Source organism: Macrosteles quadrilineatus, unplaced genomic scaffold (assembly GCF_028750875.1).
Source record: "Macrosteles quadrilineatus isolate MER2022 unplaced genomic scaffold, UCM_ALF_1.0 Scaffold_2__2_contigs__length_208266976, whole genome shotgun sequence".
Classification (NCBI taxonomy): domain Eukaryota; kingdom Metazoa; phylum Arthropoda; class Insecta; order Hemiptera; family Cicadellidae; genus Macrosteles; species Macrosteles quadrilineatus.
This window is the reverse complement of record NW_026542595.1, coordinates 123482097-123504652: the sequence shown is the minus strand read 5'-3', so window position 1 is coordinate 123504652 and position 22556 is coordinate 123482097. Positions and strand designations below refer to the sequence as shown.

Sequence of the window (22556 nt, the reverse complement as noted above, 5' to 3'; positions counted from 1 at the left end):
ACCTATTAAAACCAGTGTAAAAACGTTTAAGAGGCGGCAGGAGTCAAGCGGGACGCTCGCTGGTCTACTCCGCGCTTTAACATGGGGACGAGACAGTATATGCAAAAAATAATGAGAACTTGATTAACTTAACGTAAAACTGTTTCCAACAAATGATTAAAGTCAATCGTACGAACAAATCCATAAAAGTTAAGTTGACAAAATCGTACTTCTAATAATTTATTTTTTGTAAATACAAAATCCATTTCTCCATAAGAATTTTGTAATATTTCAACAAACTAATTCAATTCCAATGCTGTACACAAGTTTAAGCCATACTTTTTAATTACATCTCCTTAAAGCTTGAAATTGTGACAATAATGTTAGCGAATTATAATTTTTGTAAATTATGTTAAAATAATTTATTTCCTAATTTTAAAATTGTGTTACAACTGTCAGTCGAGCAGACAACGGATCACGGGCCTCGGTAGTTCGGCGTTCAACTGCTAGAGTTCACCACCGTCGCATAGCCCTTGGAGTTGTCAAACTACTAGCGTAACAGCGTTGTGTTGTGTGACATGTGAGGAGACGTTTTTCTTTACCGAGTTAATTTTTTATTTTTAAGTGACATGGGACATTTAAAAACATTTCCATCCAGGAAGAAGAAAAGAAGAATTACTGCGTGTTTGGCAGCCTTCAATGCAAGAAGAAAGTAAGTAGACATTTACTATTACTGTAATTGCAATCAATAACACGTATTAATTCATATGAAACCATATTTCTATAAAAATCATAAAATATAGGCTATTATTTTTCGATATATTGCAGCAAACTCATCCATTTTTAATGCATGCGTTGCGGGTCTAAAGTAAAGCATTTTTAGTCCCTAGGGAGGAAATATCAGCTGTTGTAAACCTCTAATTACTGTTAACTTACTAAACAAGTGCTTATTTGCATTAGCCGAATTTAAAACACGTACTATGTCGTTTTGATAGGTTATCTGTACAAGAAAAGTATTTTCGTTTTCTGATTCGGTTTGTTAAATAAGGTTTCAATATAACGAAAAAAATCATTGTGCCAGAATTAGTGGCAGCGGGGCTTTACCAGCAGGTAACAGATGTTGTGAGGGATATTAGCCGCCACAGCCGTAGTCTGATTACGGACGTCACTAACAACACAGTTGAGCATTATAACTTGCTTGTAGCAAAATATTTTTGTTCAATGTGTCTAGTCGACTTTCTGTTTTTTGTAAATACTGTAGTACCAATTTTTATGTAAATAATTTAATTTAATCGAGAGTTTTACATATTTTTGTTCTATGTATTTAAAAATTTGGCCCTTGTTTGTAATGCCTACATTTTCTTTTTAACGTAAATAATATTATATTAGTTAGTTCATTGGTTTCTTTTCATATGTCAATTAATTTATGACAAATGTATTTAATGTGTAAATTTTATTTTTTTTTGTTATATTTCCACGTTTCAACAATATTAAAATTTGTATTGCTCTTTTGTCACATTTCAAAACGTAATCTTTTGTACAGTATAGGTTAAAGTTAATTTTTATTCAAATATGTTTCCCCGTTCAAATAGTTGTACTGATTTCTACTAATGTAACTGTGACCCTTTTCCTTCTTTTGTAATGCCTAGACTTTCTGTTTTATGTATATACTGTAGTACCAATTTGTATGTAAATAATTATATTTAATTGCAAGTTTTATTATATATTTTGGTTGTATGTGATTTAAACTGTGGCCCTTGTTTGTAATGCCTACAGTTTCTTTTTAACGTAAATAATATTAGTTAGTTCATTGGTTTCTTTTCATATGTCAATTAAATTAAATGTTCATTTAATTTTTAAATAAAATATTTTCTTTATGTGAATATTTTTTTTACATTTCCAACTGAGATTCTTTTATTTAAAAATCGTAAATTTTTTTCATGGTTAAGTAAACTAAATTTATATAAAGAATATAGTAATTTTTGAAATACTTATTTTACTAATGTGCCACTTTACTAAACATATTATACAACCGTGACTTATACTCGTCTATGAATTTTACGTTTTTAATAAATTCATTTTATTAATTTATTTGAGTCTTATTACCATAAAATGTGTTCGAAGAGGTTAATTTATAGCTTTAAACCACATTATCTATCTTTCATAATTATAGTTGAATTTTTAATTATAAATTGAAGTCAATTGGTGTAATCTATAAAAAGGCAACTAAGAATGTAAGATTAATTTTTATTTGAAATGCCTACTTTATGAAGAGTTGATAGTAGTAATCTGGATGCAGTTCAATGAATAACAATTAGGGAGAATGCAAGTTACGTTGGTTACGCACGCGCGATAGTTTGGCCGAAGGGAATTGTATTTAGCTTTGACTTCAAAATCAACTGTTTCGAGATTACAGTGAAGGCCGGCCAAACTACGTTCTCTTTCTTTTGTTGTTGGGTGGGTTTTCTATGGTTTGTTCTGTTCTGCCCTTGGCAGGAGGGCTGGTAGTTCTAACATTGAACACCGCGGGTGGCGCTATCGCATTCTCTGAATTGAATTCTGTCAAATCACCGATATTTTTCGTGACTCCTGCCGCCTCTTAAGAGGATTTTGTTGAAAAGTACAAAGAGCATTCGGGTTTTTCTCAAGACTGATATTTCATTTAAATTACTGTAGCCTACTAACTTATAGTTAAGTGCTAATTTCATATAAGGAAATTATTTAAAAAAAAAACTCACCAGCTGATCCCCCGGCACCTACTTGCATTGCCGCTTGTTTAAAGAATTTCTTCACGTCAGACGACATTGTTCTAAACAAACACACAACTGTTAGACAATCTTACAGAGACGTTACACTCAAGTTGTTGGAATACATTGAAAGCCAGACTATAAAAAGCTGGTGACGTCTGTTAATGTGAGCTAAATAGGGCTTGTTACAGATAGACTTGACTTAATGGTCACTCTAATAGCATTTGTTCAAGATGGTTTTGTCAATACCATTCATGAAAATCAAGGTGTGACTTAAAAATAAAAATAAATATTAATATTAGAGGTGTTGTTACTTACAATTTACCAGTAATGTGAATGTCTTTATACAAATCAATTTCCTACATGCTTGAATGAACACAACACTATAAAATATAAATTCTTCACTAAAGTAAAAAAAACTTCCCTCACAGTAACATGTTTACAGTAGGCCTGTACATTTACTGGATTGCAAACATTTTAGAAAAGTTTAAAATCATCAATCATCAGACATTTTAGTCTGGTTTGGACCCTGAGTACTTGTGAAAGTTATAACAATACCCAAATTCAAATCAATCAGTTTACTAAGGTAATTCACGCATTTCTTTCTTATGTGTTCTTAAGTTTTCAATGTTAAATAGGCACCTTTGAGAGTGTTAACGTGAGGATTTCGATTTACTAGCAGTGAAATAAATTAAAAGAAACTAGGATTAGTACTTAGTACCTACCATAGACAAACTAAAAGAATCCTATTAATAATAATGAATTAACAATATCATATTACATTTTGTTTATCTAGATAGGTACTCCATTTCTAAAAAAATATATGAAAAAATAAAAACATTGTGAAACCGATATTAAATAAAGGTTATTAGCAATCTGACACATTTCTAGGTTACGTACCTTTTTTTATTCCGTCGTCAGTCCTAAAATAGTCAAAAGGTGACTAGTTTCGGGTCAGAAATGACCCATTTTCAAACCAATTTTTCATCAAATTGACTGGTCCAAAATCCGACAGAAGTCTTTGTTATGAGGTACAAACACATGTCGACACATAAAGTTCACACATTTACGACACAAAGCACATTTAAAGAAAGTAGCCGGCTACATTTTATAAGAGACACACTGACGCAGGTAGCACGGCGGACACGACGGAACCGAAACTAGTCACCCTTTGACTATTTTAGGACTGACGACGGAATAAAAAAAGTTACGTAACCTATCATATCATTCTACATCAGTCCTGGTGGCAATAATGTTTCAAATATATTAGCATGTCAAAATCCCACAGATGGATAAGCAGGGAGAAATATTTGATGGGGAAAATCTAAAAAATTCAATACATTTTTTAAACCCTAATATTTTCAACATTTGGAGTAGCATAATTTTGTTAAGAATTGAAAAGACCATAACACACTAAAGTTCAATCAAAATTGTTTAAGGAGTTTTTGTTAAAATCCTATTTTTCTGTTAAAGGCTTATCTTATAGGAAAATCACATTTAAAAATCAAAATTTCAAAAGCAAAGAAAAAACTCCTTGAGCTACATTGGTTTAGCATCACATAACAAATATTGTCATGATTGGACCACAGAAAACTATCTATGAAAGGCAAAAGGGTCTACATGGTATTTTTTTGTTATGCCTTGCAAACCAGTTTGCACCCGTATTGAAATGTGCAATTTGGTTCCCTTTGTCCGACATATACTTAATACATTAGGGGGTTTCTCTAAAACATCCCTTTTAATTCACCAGTCCTACTCGACCGATTTTAATCATTTAGGTATAATTATAAAGCGTATGATTTAGCAGGAGGGAGGAATGCAATAAATTGGCAATTTAATTTAGGGCTCCCCCTCAACATTTAATCTAGGCCTATTACTAGAGTTAAATTTTAAAAATCAACCTATGCCGAAAAATTTACCAGATTTCCAGTGTCAATTGTTGGCACTTTAATTTCTCTAGTGTTTAAACAACTGCTTGGTAATAGCAGTAATAAGGATAGCATTATGCATACACTGAGTTCATACATTTTGACAACTTAACTGTACAAAACTTAACTTGTCACAATTTACATTTTTTTACATTTTTGTTTTTAAGTTGCGGAGAGTAATTTTTATATTAGATTTTTGAAACATTTAGTACAATAATCAAGTTTAATAAATTCTAATTGTTTTATCACACTAAAAACTAAATGTCTTCATACTGAAGTTGTAATGAAAAACCAACTTTTATAATTAACGTGAATTGATTTCCAGTTTCTACTCTCTGTAAGGTTTCTTTTATAATTTGACCAACGGTTATCACTTTAGAGTTATCACATTTCAAAAATCATCATTTTTGTTCACTAGATTAGTTGGTCTTTTTCTTGAAAACAGTTTTAGTTACAATGAGCGATAAAGCTGTAAAGGTGAGTATCTACTTTTTTATTTCCTTAGCTTTTTTTTGTTTTACCCTTTGGCCTGTACAAAATTAAATTGTATCAAAAGTTATCAGTGAAAGATTAAAGTAGCCTACCATATATGAGGGCCAGCCTATGATAAAACTAGAATTATATGAAAATGTAAGACAATTTATATAATTTAAGTAGAGTATAATCGTGCACGTGTTAAAAGCTTTGGGGAGTTTGACTGTAAACTATTAAGGTAGATTTAAACTTTAAATTCTGTGGGAATGAGAGTATTAGAGAGAGTATAACTGGTGCACCTTTTATTAAAGAAACAAGATCTTCCGCAACGTTCTTATAGCAATATCAGAATTTTAACAAACTTTAATAATAAGATAATAAAATCAAATTCAACCTCAAAACAAATTAAAAGTGGGCTGTCCCAAAAGTTCTGTTCTTGGGGCCTTTAATCTTTATGAGATACCTAAATGACATCACAGAATAGACAGTTAACTCGATTTTCTGTGGTGTCATCATAAATGCCTTAATTCATACACAAAATACAAAACTAATACTGTTAATACTGTTCTATGAAATGTTGACCATACAAAGTAGGTATTTTAAGCCAAGTATGAATGAAGATGTGTGTAGGATGAGTGGCGCGATCTTGTAGTCCTGTTAGTGACTAAGGCAGACATTCCTTAGACACAGCTGTTAATTAATAGTCCATACAGCTAATGGCAACTAAGGGACCTACAGTTTATAGTGGAATCCGAACCACATTTTTGCCTTGGTAATAACGAATTGGTCTAATTATCAGGATAGTACTTGGGATAGTCGTAGTACTCACCCGTGCGGACGTTAATCCACACTGGGGAGTATCCCATCCACAGTGCATGCCTATAAATATCCACAACTACAATAGGCTCTCTCTTATCCGGACAATTTTTATCAGCACATTGGTTTAACCGGACCAGATCGGCAGGAAGTGGGCGGTACTGAAATGACTATTCTAATGGGAAAGATTTAAGACAAGTGATCACGTGTCTAAATACAATGTTCTTCTCCTAAATTAACGTTGAATATCACAGTAAAAAGTCTGTTATAACGAGTTTTCGGGGACGTCGGTTTAACCGGAAAACCCGTTATCCGGACTGGCCTCGGTTCCGAGGAGTCTGGATAAGAGGGAGTCTACTGTATGTCTCCATGTGGATAATTTAAAAAATAATTTTCACACCTGAGTGGCGGGGACAGAATATTTTTTTTAAAGTTTTGGTCTAACATTGGACCTATGAAGTAAGGAAATAAAATGCTCTTTACAGATTTGTCATTAAGTGTGTGTAGAACTACTTCTATGGAATGTACCCTTGAAGAATTAATTATCTTCAGGAGTAGGAATACAAAGCCTCTTGTCTTTTTCATAAATTTGTATTCAAAGTACATTATGTTGGGAGGTTGTCAAACGAGCTAAGTTCATTTAAACACATTCATCCATGCATGAGCAATGTTGAGGTGACGGTGTTTCAGACGAACGGCAATCAGAGGTTTAACTCCAAATCTATGTTTTCCCTTCGCAGATACGGTACCCAATATATATTAGCAATGACCTCTTCTCATTAAAAGCCATCCTTAGAACTAAAAGTCGCTCAAGAATTGCACCTCTTGCGATCAGGTTGCAAAAAAACATTGCTATAACCTGGTCTTGCTAAATTATGTGGCCCCGTTATGTACCTAACCTAGCTTTTGTTTGTAAAAGAGTGTTACTGTTAAAAGATGAGTGAAATGGAAAATGAAAAATATTGTACCGGTACGTAACCCCCTAGATATATTTTCGGGTCAGGTAAAATCTTGTACGTTACACGTTACGCAAGAGCGTGTTTCCTTGTTTACATCACTTAGGTAAATTATGCAACTCTCTTCCGCTCGTTACACAACATTCACCTGTGTGATGTAAAAATGCTCTTACTACACTTGTAACGTAAATAGCTATAGCACGATCCCTATCGACCGTGGGACCAATTTACTTTTTCATTTTGATGTCCCCAGAGGCCAATAGCACCATTTGTCCAAATTTTTTTATAGGCTATGCATATTTCTTTATAGGTATAGGCCTAGGCTAGAGTTTTATATGTGTATATGAACGCGATAACTCGAGTAATTTTTGTACAATTTTGATAACATTTGGTTTAAAGGTGTAAGGCGGGATAAACTTAAATGAGTTCGCGAACCAGCATGATCGGTAGCATGATGGGAACGGGGTTTTATGGGGTAAAAATAGGTTATACAGATAAAAAAAAAATTCGCTTAGTCAGCAGGTTTGCTGCAGCGGGGGTATTACATTAGTTTAATTATATTTCTGGGTCCTAGGTATAGTCAATGGTCCTAGGCATAGCCTACCAATATTGTAAAGTTGTCATGGTCCATAATTGGTTCAATAAGCGAGTTATTAACTTATTCCATGTTTAAAAATTTTCTTAACTTATTTGGCAACCTAAGGTTAGGTTAACCTCAGATGTACATAAGATAAACAAACACAACAAATATGCCAGTCATTATTCCCTATTATCAGGGATGACCTTAAACCACTATTATCTAATACACTTCAAGTAGGGATATAAGAAACTGAAGTATTTGTCGTCTTGGGTAGCAAACCAATTAAATTACTATTTCTAATCGATCTAAAATATTACTTAGCCTACCTTGTGTTGTGATATTGCGTGACACTTAGGTTATCTTTGCTATTCTCCTAAAAATCCAAAAATTGCAGCTGATTTGCTTGTTTACTGGAGGAGTTTGAAATTCAAAGCAGTAAATCAATCATGAGCGTTCGCAGACGAAAGGTAAGATTATTATTCAAACAAAATTGTTAATTCCCTTGATTGATTCGAATTTTTACGTGTCAACCAAATTACATTCCATTAAATTTGTTCAAACGTTCAAACTATTTATCAGCTGTTGAACTTGTACATAAAAAACAGTTTGTCAAGAATAGTCCGTCGTCATGTGTGCTCCAACGTAACAACCCTAGGCCTACCTTCCAAGTTTGTGATAATATAATTAGTATTGTTTCAAAATGATAGTATTCTTTTAGTTTATTCTTAATTTTCTTTTACAATACTATACCTTTCTTCCATTTAAAATCTTTAGTATGCACTGGTAATGGCACCACTTTGTGGTTATTTAGTGTTTGCAAAATGTTGAGGTTATGCTGGGGAATCCAAGAACATAGGCCTAGCCTACAAGGCACTTAGCATTTTTGTAACCTTGTTATTTTTTTTACGCCAACAAAAGATTGCTTTGTGTTATTTTTTTTTTTTATTAATAATTACCAAAAAGTTGAAAAGTCAAGTTAGGCTAAGCCTAGGATATCAGTGAAATGTCATCTCTCATCCATCTAGCAAGGAATCCCAGGTATCCCACCTATGAAAAGGTAATAAATTTCGATCATGTAGGCTATCTAATTCTGGTTTTTGAAACTTATTATATAATATAATTCTAGGACTAGGCCTGTTAAGTTATCTACACCTAACTTAAACATAAGTTAAGTTAGGCCTATGCCTACTGTAAGCGTACAACTTGTTTGCCAGCGGTGTGTGGGGGGGGGGGGGGAGCGGTACCAATCTCCCACCGCAGCCATAGTTGCCGTGGCATTGGTCGGACTAGGCTTTCTAAAAACATTCAACCAGCGCTGTTCACGTTGTTTTCCTTTTTTGCGTACATTTTTTTAAGAATATTATTTAATTACCATACAATGTAACTTAATTACTAAGGGTTCTATATTATTGTTTTGGTACTGTAGTAGAGTAGGCTAGTATAATTAATTTTGATTTAAGCTTAACTATGTTTTTAATTATTAAATTTACACCAAACAGTAAAATCGTAGTAGGCCTAAACTTATACATTATTCCAATTTATTTGTAAAAATTTACTTATTAGGTGTAAACCATTAACCGAGTTAATAGGTGATATCTTAAGATATAGTATTTTACGTAAAAACACATAGGCCTACAGATAAGTCATACTTACCCTACCTGTAAAAAGAAAACCAAGGTTATACTTAATTATGGAAATCTTTTGCTTATATTTTCATATCATGTAGGGCATACAATAAATAACACTTTAAAATATCGGACGGTTTTTCTGAAGACCCTGTAAAACGATTAATGGCTTGCAGTTATTTGTTAGCCTATATCCCTAAGTTAGTTGATCAAACGAAAGTGGTTCTCTTAATGTCGTGAAGTATTTTATGACCGGAAGAGTATTGTATTCTATTGTGTTCTATTGACTGTCAGTTTATTGGACTGTGTTGTGGAGTTCAGTAGTGCGGTTGAGTAATTATTGAGTGATTGTTAAGCCGTGGGTGAAAAAAGTGTTAGAACTTAGATTAATATCATGGCAACTGCCCGTAAAAAAGGGCAAACCATCCACAGTGAAGCGAGAAAAATAAGACCAACAGGCGCTGCGTGATGGTGTTACGCATCAGCTGGGAGTAGAAGTAGTATCTAGACAACATTTTTAGGGCGACTAGTAGCATATTACCAAGCGCCGCGCTGTGGTGGGGGAAGCGTGGCTAAGGAAGCGGTGGAGGGGCCACGCGCAAACAAGTTGTGCGCTTACAATGTGTTATAATACCTTAAAGTACCGGTAATCATAACAACAAATCTCATGATAGGTAAGGTAATAATGAGTGAAAATTTTGAAACGTACGTTTTAATATCCCTGGCCTTTTATTTTGTGGATAATGTATTTGTAGTCCTATATTATTATGTGTTTAAATATTTTTTGGGATGGGGTAACATGTTTCAAATATTTAAATATGGTTTTAAATAGGTTCTAGGTATTTTTTTGTATTTTGAAAGTTTCAAAATTCACGACCATCTCGTGTCATAGACAATAATTTGCTCAGTATTGTATAAGTTAACTATCTCAAGAAACAATCTAAGTTAGGCCTACTACCTACATATCGTAGAGGTTCTGAACTTAAAATATAAGTTACATGTTCAAGCTTTTACTTAATTAGTTCTCGCCCTTACAGTTGGAACTGCAAGATGAAGGGTCCCCAACAGCTCCAAGACGAGTTAAGGTTTATGGTCCGAGCCGTTCACAAAAGCGTTGCCTCGTATACTCAACCATTTTTCTACTCATCACATTAGTTTTCGGTAAGTGTTTTAAACTATTTTCTTACCAAACTATATGGATGAGTCTTTACACTCTGCAAGTTTTACTTTGAAACCCAAGGACTGCTGATCCCTAACTGGAAAACATTATAGAAATTGTTGTAAAATTAACTCAAAGCTCAAAGTAAGGCTGAGTTAGCCTATTATTATTAAACGTTCTTGACTGATGTGCTGTTGTCTCAGTGTACAGTAGAGTACCCCATCTGACCTACTGGCAAACCGTTAATTACCCTGTTTGCTGTCTAGCGTGATAACACTGATCACGTTTTCACCAGCCAGCACTAACTTAGCCTTCTGTGGTCACGACGAAATCATGAACATCTTTGGAGTTTACGTCGTCATCTTCCTCTTCTTTGATCGTGGAAAACCATAGGCCTAAGCATCACTTGTGATCCTGACAAAATCGTTAATTTTCAATCGTACATTTCTGTAAACGCTTCCCGCCATCGGGGAAACATAGGCTCGGTTTAACTCGACTCAATCATGGCCTGATTGTTGTTTTTTGTCCAACCTGATCCTTGAGGCAAACTGTTGGGCTAAACTGACCTGTAAAAATAGTAAAAGGAACACTTGGCGACTGGAAATCACGACCCAGAAATAATACATAAAATTTGTCACCCTGTAAGTTACATCATTAATTTTTGTAGGCCCTACCTATGTTGAAATTTCACATTTAAGTTAATAGGTTTTCTGAAAGCAGCTAACAGTGGTTTAAAAGTGATTTTATGGGCCTACGCCTAAAAAAAATATAAGAAAAAGATTTGTTGATAAATATACTCTCTCGATATCTGACTTTTTGGCCGTTCCGACCATCTTCTGGGCCTGTCAGATACAAGGGTTTCTATTGTACTATTGTTTTAGTGTTGTTTTCTGGTTGTAGGTTACTTACTTATCCTCTTATCTACTTCACATAAGACTGGAGCGATAGACTCCATCCTACTGACATTGGGGCTACACAAGAGTGTTTACGCTATCGTTATAGATGCTGGAAGCACTGGTTCTAGAGTCCTAGCTTTATCCTTCCATCAATCTTTGCTAGGTAAGTATTTTACACCACCGTAAATGTTTACACAACCACCTTGTTAACACGTTGACTTTAGTCGGCACTTCCGTGTGGCACGTACCGACAATAAGCGCTGTAAAAGATCTTACATTGGTTCACTGTAAACCTTGCCTTTGGCGAGCTTAGTTGTTACTGTGAGTGACACCAGCTCTAGCTTGTTCATGCTTGTACTAGCGAGTTTAGTAACTTATAGGTTAAGTGTATAAGATAAAGTGATTAAGTGTATAAACACCATGGAGGATTAGCAATAGGAGAACGTAAGCAAGTGCTCTTCAGAAATGATGAGTGATTCAGTGTTGAACTAGACGTTAAAAGCTGTTCACGTCTGTCTGTTGCTTTTGTGAATGTAAATTTAACTTACAGTACCGGTTAGTGCAATTATTGACATTTAATATGACTAGCCTTAAGGAAAAAATGTATTAAAATTCATGTTTCTGGCCCCTGGACTATATTTTTACGACAATAATAGGTTTTTTACATACCTCCGTAAATAGTCCAATGATTAATATTGCTTAGCAGCTTACATGTTTTAAGCTTGTTATGTTGCTTACAAGTACAATAAGAATTACTAAATATAATAGATCATTTATGGTAAAAAATATAAAGCCGAAGGCTATTTCGATGCTGCAACATTAATAACCCAACAATAACAATAACCCAATTCTGTTAAGTCATCGTAAGACTTCCTTAATAAATTCCTTCTTGCTGCAAAATTATCAGTCTATAAGAGATTCGGCCCTGTCATGTCCATATTTTTGGACCGTATGACAATACTTGAGCATGTTACATGTACAGTTGGATTTTTTTAGCTAGAAGCGGTTAAGGTTTGGCGTAATATCTTGTGAAATAGAGACGTGATTCCTAATTCCTAATCAACTAATTAATAAGTTGTTATTTAATTATTGTCTTCGAATTATAAGTGATGGTTGCTTTGAAAATAATTAATTATATGAGCAAATATTAAATTATTGAATCTTCTTGGAAAATTAATGTCGATCATTTTATTAATAGAATAATGTGGTTGCTGTGACTAGGATGCACATAAAATAACTGTTGGTTCACCACGTACAAACAGGATAACGTTATACGATAGGCCAAAGAAGCAAGATTCGAGTTTGGTTCATAAAATGCAGTAGCCTAAATACTGGATGTTTTCTTATAAATTACCGTCAATGAAATATATTAAATTGATTCATTTGATCTTAAATGAGCATTCTTATTTTAGTAATACAACACGGCCCCTAGTTGCCCAATTATTGACAACATGCCAGTTGCTTTGTTTTGATTTAACCTCAAAATTTGACACATATGATCACATGATCGCAGCCAAATAGGTTCACCTTCAAAGATATTCCATCACACCTTAACCGCTTCTAGCTAAAAAAAATTCAACTATATATTGACATCTTTCTGATTACTATGGTAATAACGGTAAATTTGGCCCGTATAGCATCCACGGCTGTGTGCATTGGCGCGTTGCTAGCGTGGCAGGCGTCCAGCCATACACACCACTTTCAGTGTGGCTATTACCTGTATACCTGGCTATACCTGTATGAATAGTAAAAATATAAGTTGCAATGGCAACTAAAGTTTCTGCCGACATTGGAGCCGTAAACAATCTACAACCATTTACAACTTACAATCTACTACGCAATGGCATAACTACATTGTATAGTAACTAGTAAGTAATCTAAAATTTATTAAATGCCACTTTGCTTGCTAAGTTTTTTATAATAACGAATTTGTGTGGCAAAAGTACGTCAATAAAATTGTTAACGTTGAAAATTCTGTAAATACTTCCGTGATAGCATGGATACAGACATTTTATCACAATTATTGCAATGGTATTGTTCTTTTCAGATAGCAGTTTGAAATTAGATGATGAGTTATTCGTTGAAGTGATGCCAGGACTCTCGGCATATGCTGCAGAACCACATAAAGTAGGTATTTACTACTAATTTACTGCATAAGCCATTTATTTGAAAAAGTACCTATGAGTAAATAAATATTTGGTAATAACGGTAATTGTCATGAAATACTGATAAACCTATTATTACTTTAAAGACTGAGGTATCATCTGTTCTTTAGAACACATTCACCTTTTGCAAAACTGCTAAATGGTGATTTTATATTTTTTAAAGAACGTATTGTAGAACCGTGAATGGGTCAAAACCTATCCACCACGATATCCTTAAAAGTCCTGGCCCAATGCTATCTTTATAAAGATATTGTCCTATGGACTAAAGAACAGTTTTATCAAAATGACCGGGTGAGTCGGTGGCTCAGTCGGTAGCATCACGGACTTCGGGCCCAAGGCAGCGATGTCGTGGGTTCGGATCCTGGTCACTGCCTAAAACATTTTATCAGTAGGTACAGTTCACCTTTGTACTGTACCGGCTCTCCCCGTGCTTTGCTGGACACGTTCCACGCATGGGCGGTTAGTCTATGTGGAAGGGCAAATTCAAGGTTAAAAGAGGCCGCCAACCTCTTAAAAAAAATAAATAAATAGAACAGTTTGGAGAACAAATTGACTGAATAAAATATATTTTTTTATGCAAATATGAGTTCTGAAGAGTATTATATACATAAAGTAGATGAAGAACTACACAATTAAGCAATCATCTATTCTATAGAATTGTCTATTCTATAGATATGATTGCTAGTGCTGAATTGTTAGGTTGTATGTTCAATATGTTAAAAAGTAATAGATTTCAAAAGTCTTAAATTTAGTGATGTTATCCTAAGCCTATGCATTAATATCGAATGGTAGAACTGTTTTATTAATTGATAGTCTGTTTCATAGGCAAAAGAGCAGATTGAAATACTGCTAGAGAAGGCGGAGACATTCATTCCGGAGAAGTATTGGTCAAGCACACCTCTAGTGTTGCGGGCGACAGCTGGACTTAGACTGCTGCCGGAGGAACAAGCCAATGAGCTATTGCATCAGGTTGGTTTGTTACGGTTGATATCTTCTTTTTCATATAAGAAACGTATACTACACTTTAAGTTTGGGATAATAAACTATTTAGTTGACGAATTAATTTACCTTATGTGTTGTGTTCCTGTTTACCATTACTTACTTACTGCCATGGCCACTTGTACCCAAGCTGGTACTTGGTCACACCAACTTGTTGTCGCCAGTTCTCTCGTCTTCCGAATCTTCCTCTACTAGTCTCATATTTTCCATATCCTTCCAGACTTGATCCCACCACCTAGCCTAGGTCTTCCTCGGAGCCTCCTCCTACCCCTCGGATCTCCCCTTAGTACCTTCTTCAACAATTTCTCCTCATTTCTCCTCGAGATATGGCCCTCGGAATTATTCTCTTAACTTCTTGGTTGTGGCGGATTCTCCATACTCCCATCTTCACACACGGGACCATATATAGATCTTAGAACTTAATTCTCAAAGGTTGTAGTTTGTTGATTTTCCGTGTTTTTGCTCAGGATCCGATTTTCCCCTCCATAAAAAAGTGCTGGTCTAATTATTATTTTGTAGATTCTAATTTTTGTTTTACTTGATAACAGCTTTGATTTAATTTGTTTTCCATATGCATGCCAACTTTTATTTGCTGCTTTTATCCTATTCTGAATTTCTATGTCTTCTGTATTTCAGATAGTAGGCCTACAACACCTAGATATCTAAAATTATTAACTCTTTGGAATATGTGGTTGTTAATTTTGAGAAAATTGGCATTATTTCCATCTTCTTCCCTTGCTACTCTCATAAATTTTGTTTTCACATCGTTTATTCAGTTTCATTATATCTCTTTAATATCTCTGTCAAAACCCTCTTCCTTTTCTGTCATCAGTACTATGTCATCCGCAAAAGCCCATATATTAATATTTGTCCTAGTTTTAGTCCTAAGGGTAAATTTTTACTGTTTGTAGGGCTTTCTCTAGAGCAATATTGACCAATTTTTACCATTAAAATATATAATTTGATTCTTGCCTATCACCCAAATATTTTATTTATTTGATTTGTGTCTTTAATTAGTTCAACTGATTACAAATTGTACAGAGTCAGTAATACATAGGATGTACCAGTGCCTTAAACTTATTTTACTGTCAAAACTGTTAGCATGGCAAAAACAGTAAATTTGAAAGTACATTCAGTGAATGCAGGAAGCAGAAGCAAACAAAGTTATCAAAGGCAGTTAGTGTTCTGTGTTTGCTCGGCTGCCTGAGCCTGATATGAGCTTCTGTCAATGGTGTGCATTTAACAAAAAGATTTTTATGGTTTAACTTTAACACCGAGTTTTATTTTAACTCTACAATGGTTTATGTAATTAAATTAACTAATCATACAATAATGTGTCGTAACTTTTAAGTTAGCGATATTTATCGATTAGTATCATTTCAAAAGATTATTTTATTTTGTAAAAGTTCAATCGTATAGACTATAGAGCTACAAAAAAAAAACATTTTGGCAATTTTTTTACTACAATTAAAAAATTCCAAATGCCTTACACTTAAAATTCCTATGTTATTCTTACTGAGAAAAATAAAACTGTTGTGAATTGCTTGTTTATGGATATATATTGAAAATGTTCATAACATTTGGCAAACTTATTTATTTCATCCAATATAATACAGTAGACTCCCCCTTATCCGGACTCCTCTGGACCGAGGCCAGTCCGAATAACAGTTTTTCCAGTTAAACTGATGTACGCAAAAACTCATAAAAACCAACTGATTAAATGCGTATTTGACTTAACTTTAGGAGAGCATTTTATTTTGACTTGTGATCACTGGTCTCAAATCTTTCCCACGAGAACGGTCGTTTCAGTACCGTCCACTTCCTGCCGATCTAGTCCGGTTAAACCAATGTGCTGATAAAAAATTTCCGGTTAAAGAGATGTCATTTCCGCCGAGTGTAGTCCGGTTAAAAGGTGTCCGGATAAGAGCGAGTCTACTGTATTTATTATTTAATATTTGGTTAAAGAAAAACTTCCCCTTCCCCTTCTTTATCGTATTGTTAAATAATGTCTAGGTATACTTTTCACAGGTCCGTATTTTGTTTGAAGAGTCGCCGTTCCACACAACGGATAATTCTGTAGCGATCATGGATGGTTCCGACGAAGGATTGTTTGCATGGGTCAACGTAAACTTCCTTCTAGGTCTGTTAAATGTATTTAATTGTAGTATTTTGTTTAGTAACTTTAATAAGTTATTTTACTTTGGCAAGAATTTATTCTGAGTGCATTTTACAGAGGTATGTGCATTTTAGTAGAACGGAGACTTAGGAAAAAAATTATTGTCAGTGCCATTGATCAAATATTGTGATATTGAAGAATAGATTACAGCATAAATATTACTTTTGATATAAGATATAACACTGGAAATCAACACAATCTATGATCAGGCAATGGGAAACATGAATCACCTTTATAACTCGAGCTTGGCAAATCTGAAAACACACTTAATGTCAATATTCATCGACGTTTAATGTTTATTCAAGTGTTTTACTTGTTCTAGATACTGATCTATTTTTGTTCGGCAATCAACTGTACTTTTGTTTTATTCTTGATCAGTTTGCGTTATTAATTATTGTTTGTTTAGTAATTTGTTGCTTTTAACTGTTACTCTCCATTTTAAAATATGGTGATAGATTAAGCATGCATGCAGTGAGACTAATATTTTTTTTTGTTATTTTACTTATTTTTATTGAAATATTGAAATAATTATTACCTTTGGGGAAAATTAAATTGAAATTTAAAACAGCTCTACTCTGTACGAAGGAGCCTGTCTACCTGGGGACTGGCCAATGGTTTATGACCAGGACCAGTTCCAGGTAGATGGAGGGTCAGGAGACAGGTTTTATCATACAGACTATATATATACCTATATATTATGTTGTATATATATATATATATATATATATATATATATATGCATAGCCTAAAGCTAAGACCTTTTTATCAAATAAAATGTTCATGTCCGACCTCAATCCAATTTTTGAAAAATCTAATCGTATGTTTATTTTGTGTAGAAAATTCACAACTTACCTAAACCGGTGCCGAATTATCAAATGTGTTAGGTATCACAATTGTAGGGGTTTCCCGTAGGATATCGTCTGCAATTTTTTTATTGAAGTCAGGTATCAATTTAAAAAATATCCATTTTTGTAACATCTATATTACATTTTTGCATTTATAAATTTAATCCTATTGTTGGTTGTATTCCAGACAGGTTGTTCGGAGAGCCGAGGCAGATGTTGGTAGCCCTGGACCTCGGTGGAGGATCTACGCAGATCACGTTTCCTCTAATCTCGGAAAAAGAACACTCACAATACTCGAGTGAGGATGTTCACCCAATGCAGATGTTTGGTCACAAGCTGTTTGTGTATAGTCACAGGTAGATTGAATTTGAGACATTTTCTTTGGTGTGAAAAAGCCTTTTTGATCGACCACGTTGGTATATGAGGGTCGATTTTTTTAATAAGGTCTATTTTTTCGTATAATTCCGTAGTTTGTGTGTACGCTGCAATGAGACTCACTGTTTACTGGCATCATTGATGAACAGACTGGTAGCTGACGTGTATGCTCTTTTTTGTGATCGTGTTTAATCCGCAGTGTGGTTGGATAATCGGGAGTCTACTGTAACATAAAATATTAAAGAAAGTATTTTACAAAATGTTTTGACATTTTCAGCTATCTTGGACTAGGGCTGAACGCTGCTCGTAAGGAGATACTTCTTCATGGAAACCCGACAGGAGCTACGCACCTGGCCAGCGAGTGTGTGAACCCTATCATCAAGAACAAGAGCTTAACCTACGCAGGGGTTGAGTACAAAGTGAGGTATGTTCGGAATTAACTGGTCTCACAACTATGTGGATTTTTTATGCTCCACCTTCATATCCTGAACTATTTACATTACAAGTTAGGTGAAGTTTTACAACATAATCACTTAGATAAATTACCATTCTAATTACTATCCGTCTCTTTGCTAGATCATAAGCTTAAAAATGACTCCTCAGTCGTAAAAATTGCTTAATTAAAAAGGGTGAAAAATGGATGTTGCAGAGAAAAACTTTGTTTTAACATTAGGTGTATAAATCATTATGTTGACACTCAACATTCTTTATTTCAGTGGCCCATTAAATCCAGAAGTTCTGAAAAAGAAGAGAAAAAATATTGAAGGGGGCGTTGAAGAAACCCCTATAGTGAGAGTTAAGGAATGCTCTGACATTATAAAAAACTATATCAGCAGACAGAATATGTTGAAGCCTACTGAACTTCAAAATTTTGAAATTATCGCATTTTCCTACTTCTTTGACAGAGCGACTGAAGTAGGGCTTATAGGTAAGTGGTTTTATTCTGTTCTGCCTCGATGTACTTGTACTTTAAGTGCATGTGTAATTTGAAAGAGTATGTGTTGTGCAAATTTATACCTAAGAATTCCAACTATCCGAATTGATGGGAACCATTCAGGTAGCCTAATCAAAAATTATAATAATTTAATTGTTACCCAAATTATGAGTATTTTACAAATAATAGGCCGAGTCAAGCCAAGCTTTTACTGCAGGGATCCCAGAACACGTCTGAGAACATTTTGCGAAAATTTCACGCTTTTGCCATGATTACAAAGGACGATTATGATTTCTGTAACCCTAGGAGACAAAAATTACGTTTACAAGACTGAGGAAGATATTTAAGATTTTGCCGCATCCACAGAAAAAGATGATGATGTTTCTGTGACCGTGGGAGACAATAATAGTGTCTGCACAACAGTGGGACTGCGGGATACCACGATGGTTTATACAAGATCGATGTGCAAGATTTTGACGCGATCGCGGTAATTAATGAAGTTTTTTGTGACTGCTCCTACAAATTTATTATGTCATTCTTATCTTAGTTATGTTTTTTATTTTTTTGTTGCAGATCCCTTTACTGGAGGAACAGTTACTTTAAAAGATTTGAAGAGGGAAGCCACTAATTGTAAGTACCGCTATATCAACTTTGGAGATTTAAATCAAATTTCTTGATATATTAAACTAAAATTTCTTCCATGGAAAACATTTAGGCCTAAGTGTACAATTATTTTTGGAAAGCTTTGTTATTGTGTAGCAAAAGGTTGTTCAATTTCCAATTATAAACAGCAATTCTCTGATACATGTAAGTTTTTCAGAACAACTATTTACACTAACCAGCACACAAAATACTACTGCAATATGCTAGTATGATTCTGTGAATGAATCAAACAAATTTTTAACAAGTTTTATGTTGTTATGTGTGAATTATTGTTAACCGAAATGAACTGTCATGCATAGATTTGCATTACAGTGTCTTCACTCATCACTTCTACATGTGTTGGATCTTTAGTCACCTGGTTAAAACAATCATTATTCTTTCAGCTTGCCTAGACCCAAATGTGGACAGACCCTTCATGTGTGTTGATCTTCTATTTATAACTATTCTATTAGAAGACGGATACGGTATGACTCCCGACACAAAAATTAAGGTAATGCCTACAAATTAATTATTTGCCCGATTAATAGTAAAGTAAAAATAAGATGTTATTTTTCATACGGAAAAGTCTACAGTACCCAGGAGATCGGGGCAGTCAATGAGACCAAACATTGGCATCAAGATGTCCGAGTGACATAGGGATGATATAGAAGGACTTATCCACGTACTTGACTGGGGTAGGTAAAACCAAGCCTCACTCAAGCAATCACATGCAGGTTTGGATGAATTGGTTTACACACAGAATTAACACCAGTAAATTAGCTTTTAATAAGGACCAAACCCTAGATTTGTTTCATCACCATCTAATTTCTTACCTAATTGTTCTCTCAGATCGTAAAACGCATCGACGGCCATGAGGTCAGCTGGTCATTGGGTGCGGCATTCCACATCCTCCAGAACGGAGTATAACAACGACTAGATTTAGGTGAATTTTACCACTTGAGACCATTGTGCCTTTACAACACACATGGCTGTTTTACTAACTTGTAGGCTTAATAGGTGATATTTTTTAGAGTGTTTTATTTTTATGAGAAACTATTACAATTTAAATATATTGAAAACTCATTGAAGTTCTGCAAAGAATAGTTAAGACTGCCAATGCTTGTGGCGATTTGTATAGTTGAAAAAGCGAAAGTTTCCTAGTAAGGAGGGAGGATGTTGTTTTTTTACTGTTTATGAAACCTACTGTCCTAGTTTTTTGTATAAAATATTTGTGTAATTAACGCTTGGGAAACTCTTATAGAATGGTCCTTGATACTGGTTGTGCTCACAAACAATACATCACAAAAGTAGAAATTTTCGTGGTCTTCAACCAAAGTGGTCAGACCCAGGTGAGCCAGTGACTATGAAAATTTCTACTTTTGTGATGTTTATTTTATGTGTCTCTATGGACTTATTTTAAGGTAGACCTGCTTTCCTGTCAATTTCCTTTACTATAAACACTTTTTTCAGTTAGCTAAATGATGATTTTCAGTCGATAAATAAATAGTCTTCAAATGCATTTAATTACAATTCAAAAGTCAGATTTGTTTAAGCCCGTTTCTTCCTCCTCCTCCATGTTACCAAGTACCATCGAATGCTGTTACAAAAGTGACCAATGCTCTGTGTTGTTTTTACATCAGCTTTTTAGTGTAAGATTGTAAAAAAAAAACACAAAAATTAACTAGACCTTCTTATACATCTGAAAAATGTACTTACGTTAAGTTAACACTTAGAATCTATAAGTTGTTCCAATAATTATTTGAAAGGTCGCTTTAAACACTTAAAATAATATTTTAAGAATCAATGTTATTTCAATTCTTTAAAAACTTTGGTTGTTTCTCTCAAAATTTATAGCTTTAGTCTTTTTTTTTTTTTTTTGCTAGTGTTTATTTACCTTAGGCCGCGGTTTGCATTGATTTGCCATCGGCCCGAGGGATAATTGCTAACTCCATTGAAAACAACGCTTTATATCATGTTTTCAAAATCAAGACAAGAAGGTTATGTATTGATAATGTGTAGCTAAATAAATAATGTTAGTCTTATCATGAACACTTGTCATGCTCAAAACCATTCCATGATTTGGTGCTAACTGTAGCCTATTGTTGATTGAAATTATGTCTTAACTGCATCGGTTGAATTATCTTAGATTAACCAGTTCAAAATTTTTGAAGTTATCTTTTCTTTAAGATTACTAATTAATAAAGCCCATGAAAATTTTCTTTAAACGCCAATTATGTCTTAAGGTAGACATAATTAAATTAAATTTACATTATTGATGTTTTGAACAAAGCATTTGGTTAAATTTATATTGTAATTTGAATGTTTTTCTTTTAGCGAATTTTCTATATAGGGAATAACTCCGAATAAGCTATTACCATATGTCTTATGGTAAGACCTAAACATAGGCCAGTTCACTTTTTCGTTTTGATATCCCCAGAGGCCAAAAAACCATCCGGTCAAATTTAAATATATATGATATAAGTGTGTGTTTGTGTGTGTCCGTTTGCACCATAACTCGAGTAAAAATCGTCCAATTTTGATGAAATTCTTAAATTGATACAAACGTGTAAACCTGTATTTATTCAAATGAGTTTGTGAGCCAACATGATTGGACATGGATGGTTAAATATATAACTTAACTTATAACTAACTAAATATATTGTATCGTTATACTTACTACCAGTAAATTTGTATGGTCTCGTTAACATTAAATTGTAATACACTATGTCAATTTTAAGTATGAGATGTTAGTGAAATTTGTACTCCAAAGTTTAGAATGTCTATTTTTGAATTGCCTGATATTCAATTCAATTTGTTACTAGTTATAAATTGTTATCATAAAAATCTGTACTACGTTGAAATTTAGATAATTTATCTATTAATAAGTTTAAAATTACTTAACTCACTTGTGTTAGCCAATATAAGTATAATTGCTGTTAAGGTTTTACTAATATTCAAGAACAATCTTTTTTTGTACGTTTTCTAAAATGTTACACTTTTATGTGAGGGATTCACTATTTATATTGAGGTTTCCTTTTGAAATGTATTTTTTCGTAAATATATGTGTTTAAATTAAAAGTTTTATTTTGTGTGTCAAATGCTGTAAAATTTACGCTGATACAGGGTATAAATGGAATTTAAATGTTAAATGTTGTTTTCTAAAAGAAAAATAATTATAATAGAGAGACAATCAGTGTAGTATTGTTGAATGTTTTCATCGAAGATGTTTTGAATAAATGTTTGTTGTTATTAATTTGAAA

General features: G+C 33.8%; 2 protein-coding genes across 3 annotated transcripts in view; one reads left to right on the top strand and one right to left on the bottom strand.

Moving 5' to 3' along the window:
* Positions 1-8049, bottom strand: part of LOC128986044 (mitochondrial 2-oxodicarboxylate carrier) — a 21391-nt gene extending 13342 nt beyond the window's left edge. Inside the window, exons 1-2 of the mRNA XM_054406136.1 lie at positions 7807-8049; positions 2718-2788 (exon numbers count right to left, since the gene is read on the bottom strand). Of these exons, the coding sequence (XP_054262111.1) occupies positions 2718-2784 (67 nt within the window). The 5' untranslated portion in view covers positions 2785-2788; positions 7807-8049. The remainder of the gene's footprint in view (positions 1-2717; positions 2789-7806) is intronic.
* Positions 7697-22556, top strand: LOC128986043 (ectonucleoside triphosphate diphosphohydrolase 5). Of its 2 annotated transcripts, none has more exons than XM_054406135.1 (12): positions 7697-7947; positions 10143-10266; positions 11165-11323; positions 13208-13287; positions 14151-14294; positions 16353-16464; positions 17533-17701; positions 17998-18144; positions 18437-18648; positions 19228-19284; positions 19701-19807; positions 20146-22556. In XM_054406135.1, exons 1-12 carry the CDS (start codon positions 7927-7929, stop codon positions 20221-20223), a joined length of 1410 nt encoding a protein of 469 aa, XP_054262110.1. In that variant the 5' UTR covers positions 7697-7926; the 3' UTR covers positions 20224-22556. The 2 variants fall into 2 exon arrangements, with proteins under 2 accessions (XP_054262110.1, XP_054262109.1); XM_054406134.1 differs by lacking the exon at positions 7697-7947 and adding an exon at positions 8094-8537.

What these genes read in the sequence shown, in the direction of transcription:
- LOC128986043 (XM_054406134.1), top strand. Translation starts at nt 8,484, where the DNA reads ATGTCATCTCTCATCCATCTAGCAAGGAATCCCAGGTATCCCACCTAT. An exon ending in ATGCTGCAGAACCACATAAA is followed by an intron (nt 13,288 to 14,150) that starts GTAGGTATTTAC and finishes TCTGTTTCATAG; the next exon opens with GCAAAAGAGCAGATTGAAAT. An exon ending in CTGTTTGTGTATAGTCACAG is followed by an intron (nt 17,702 to 17,997) that starts GTAGATTGAATT and finishes TGACATTTTCAG; the next exon opens with CTATCTTGGACTAGGGCTGA.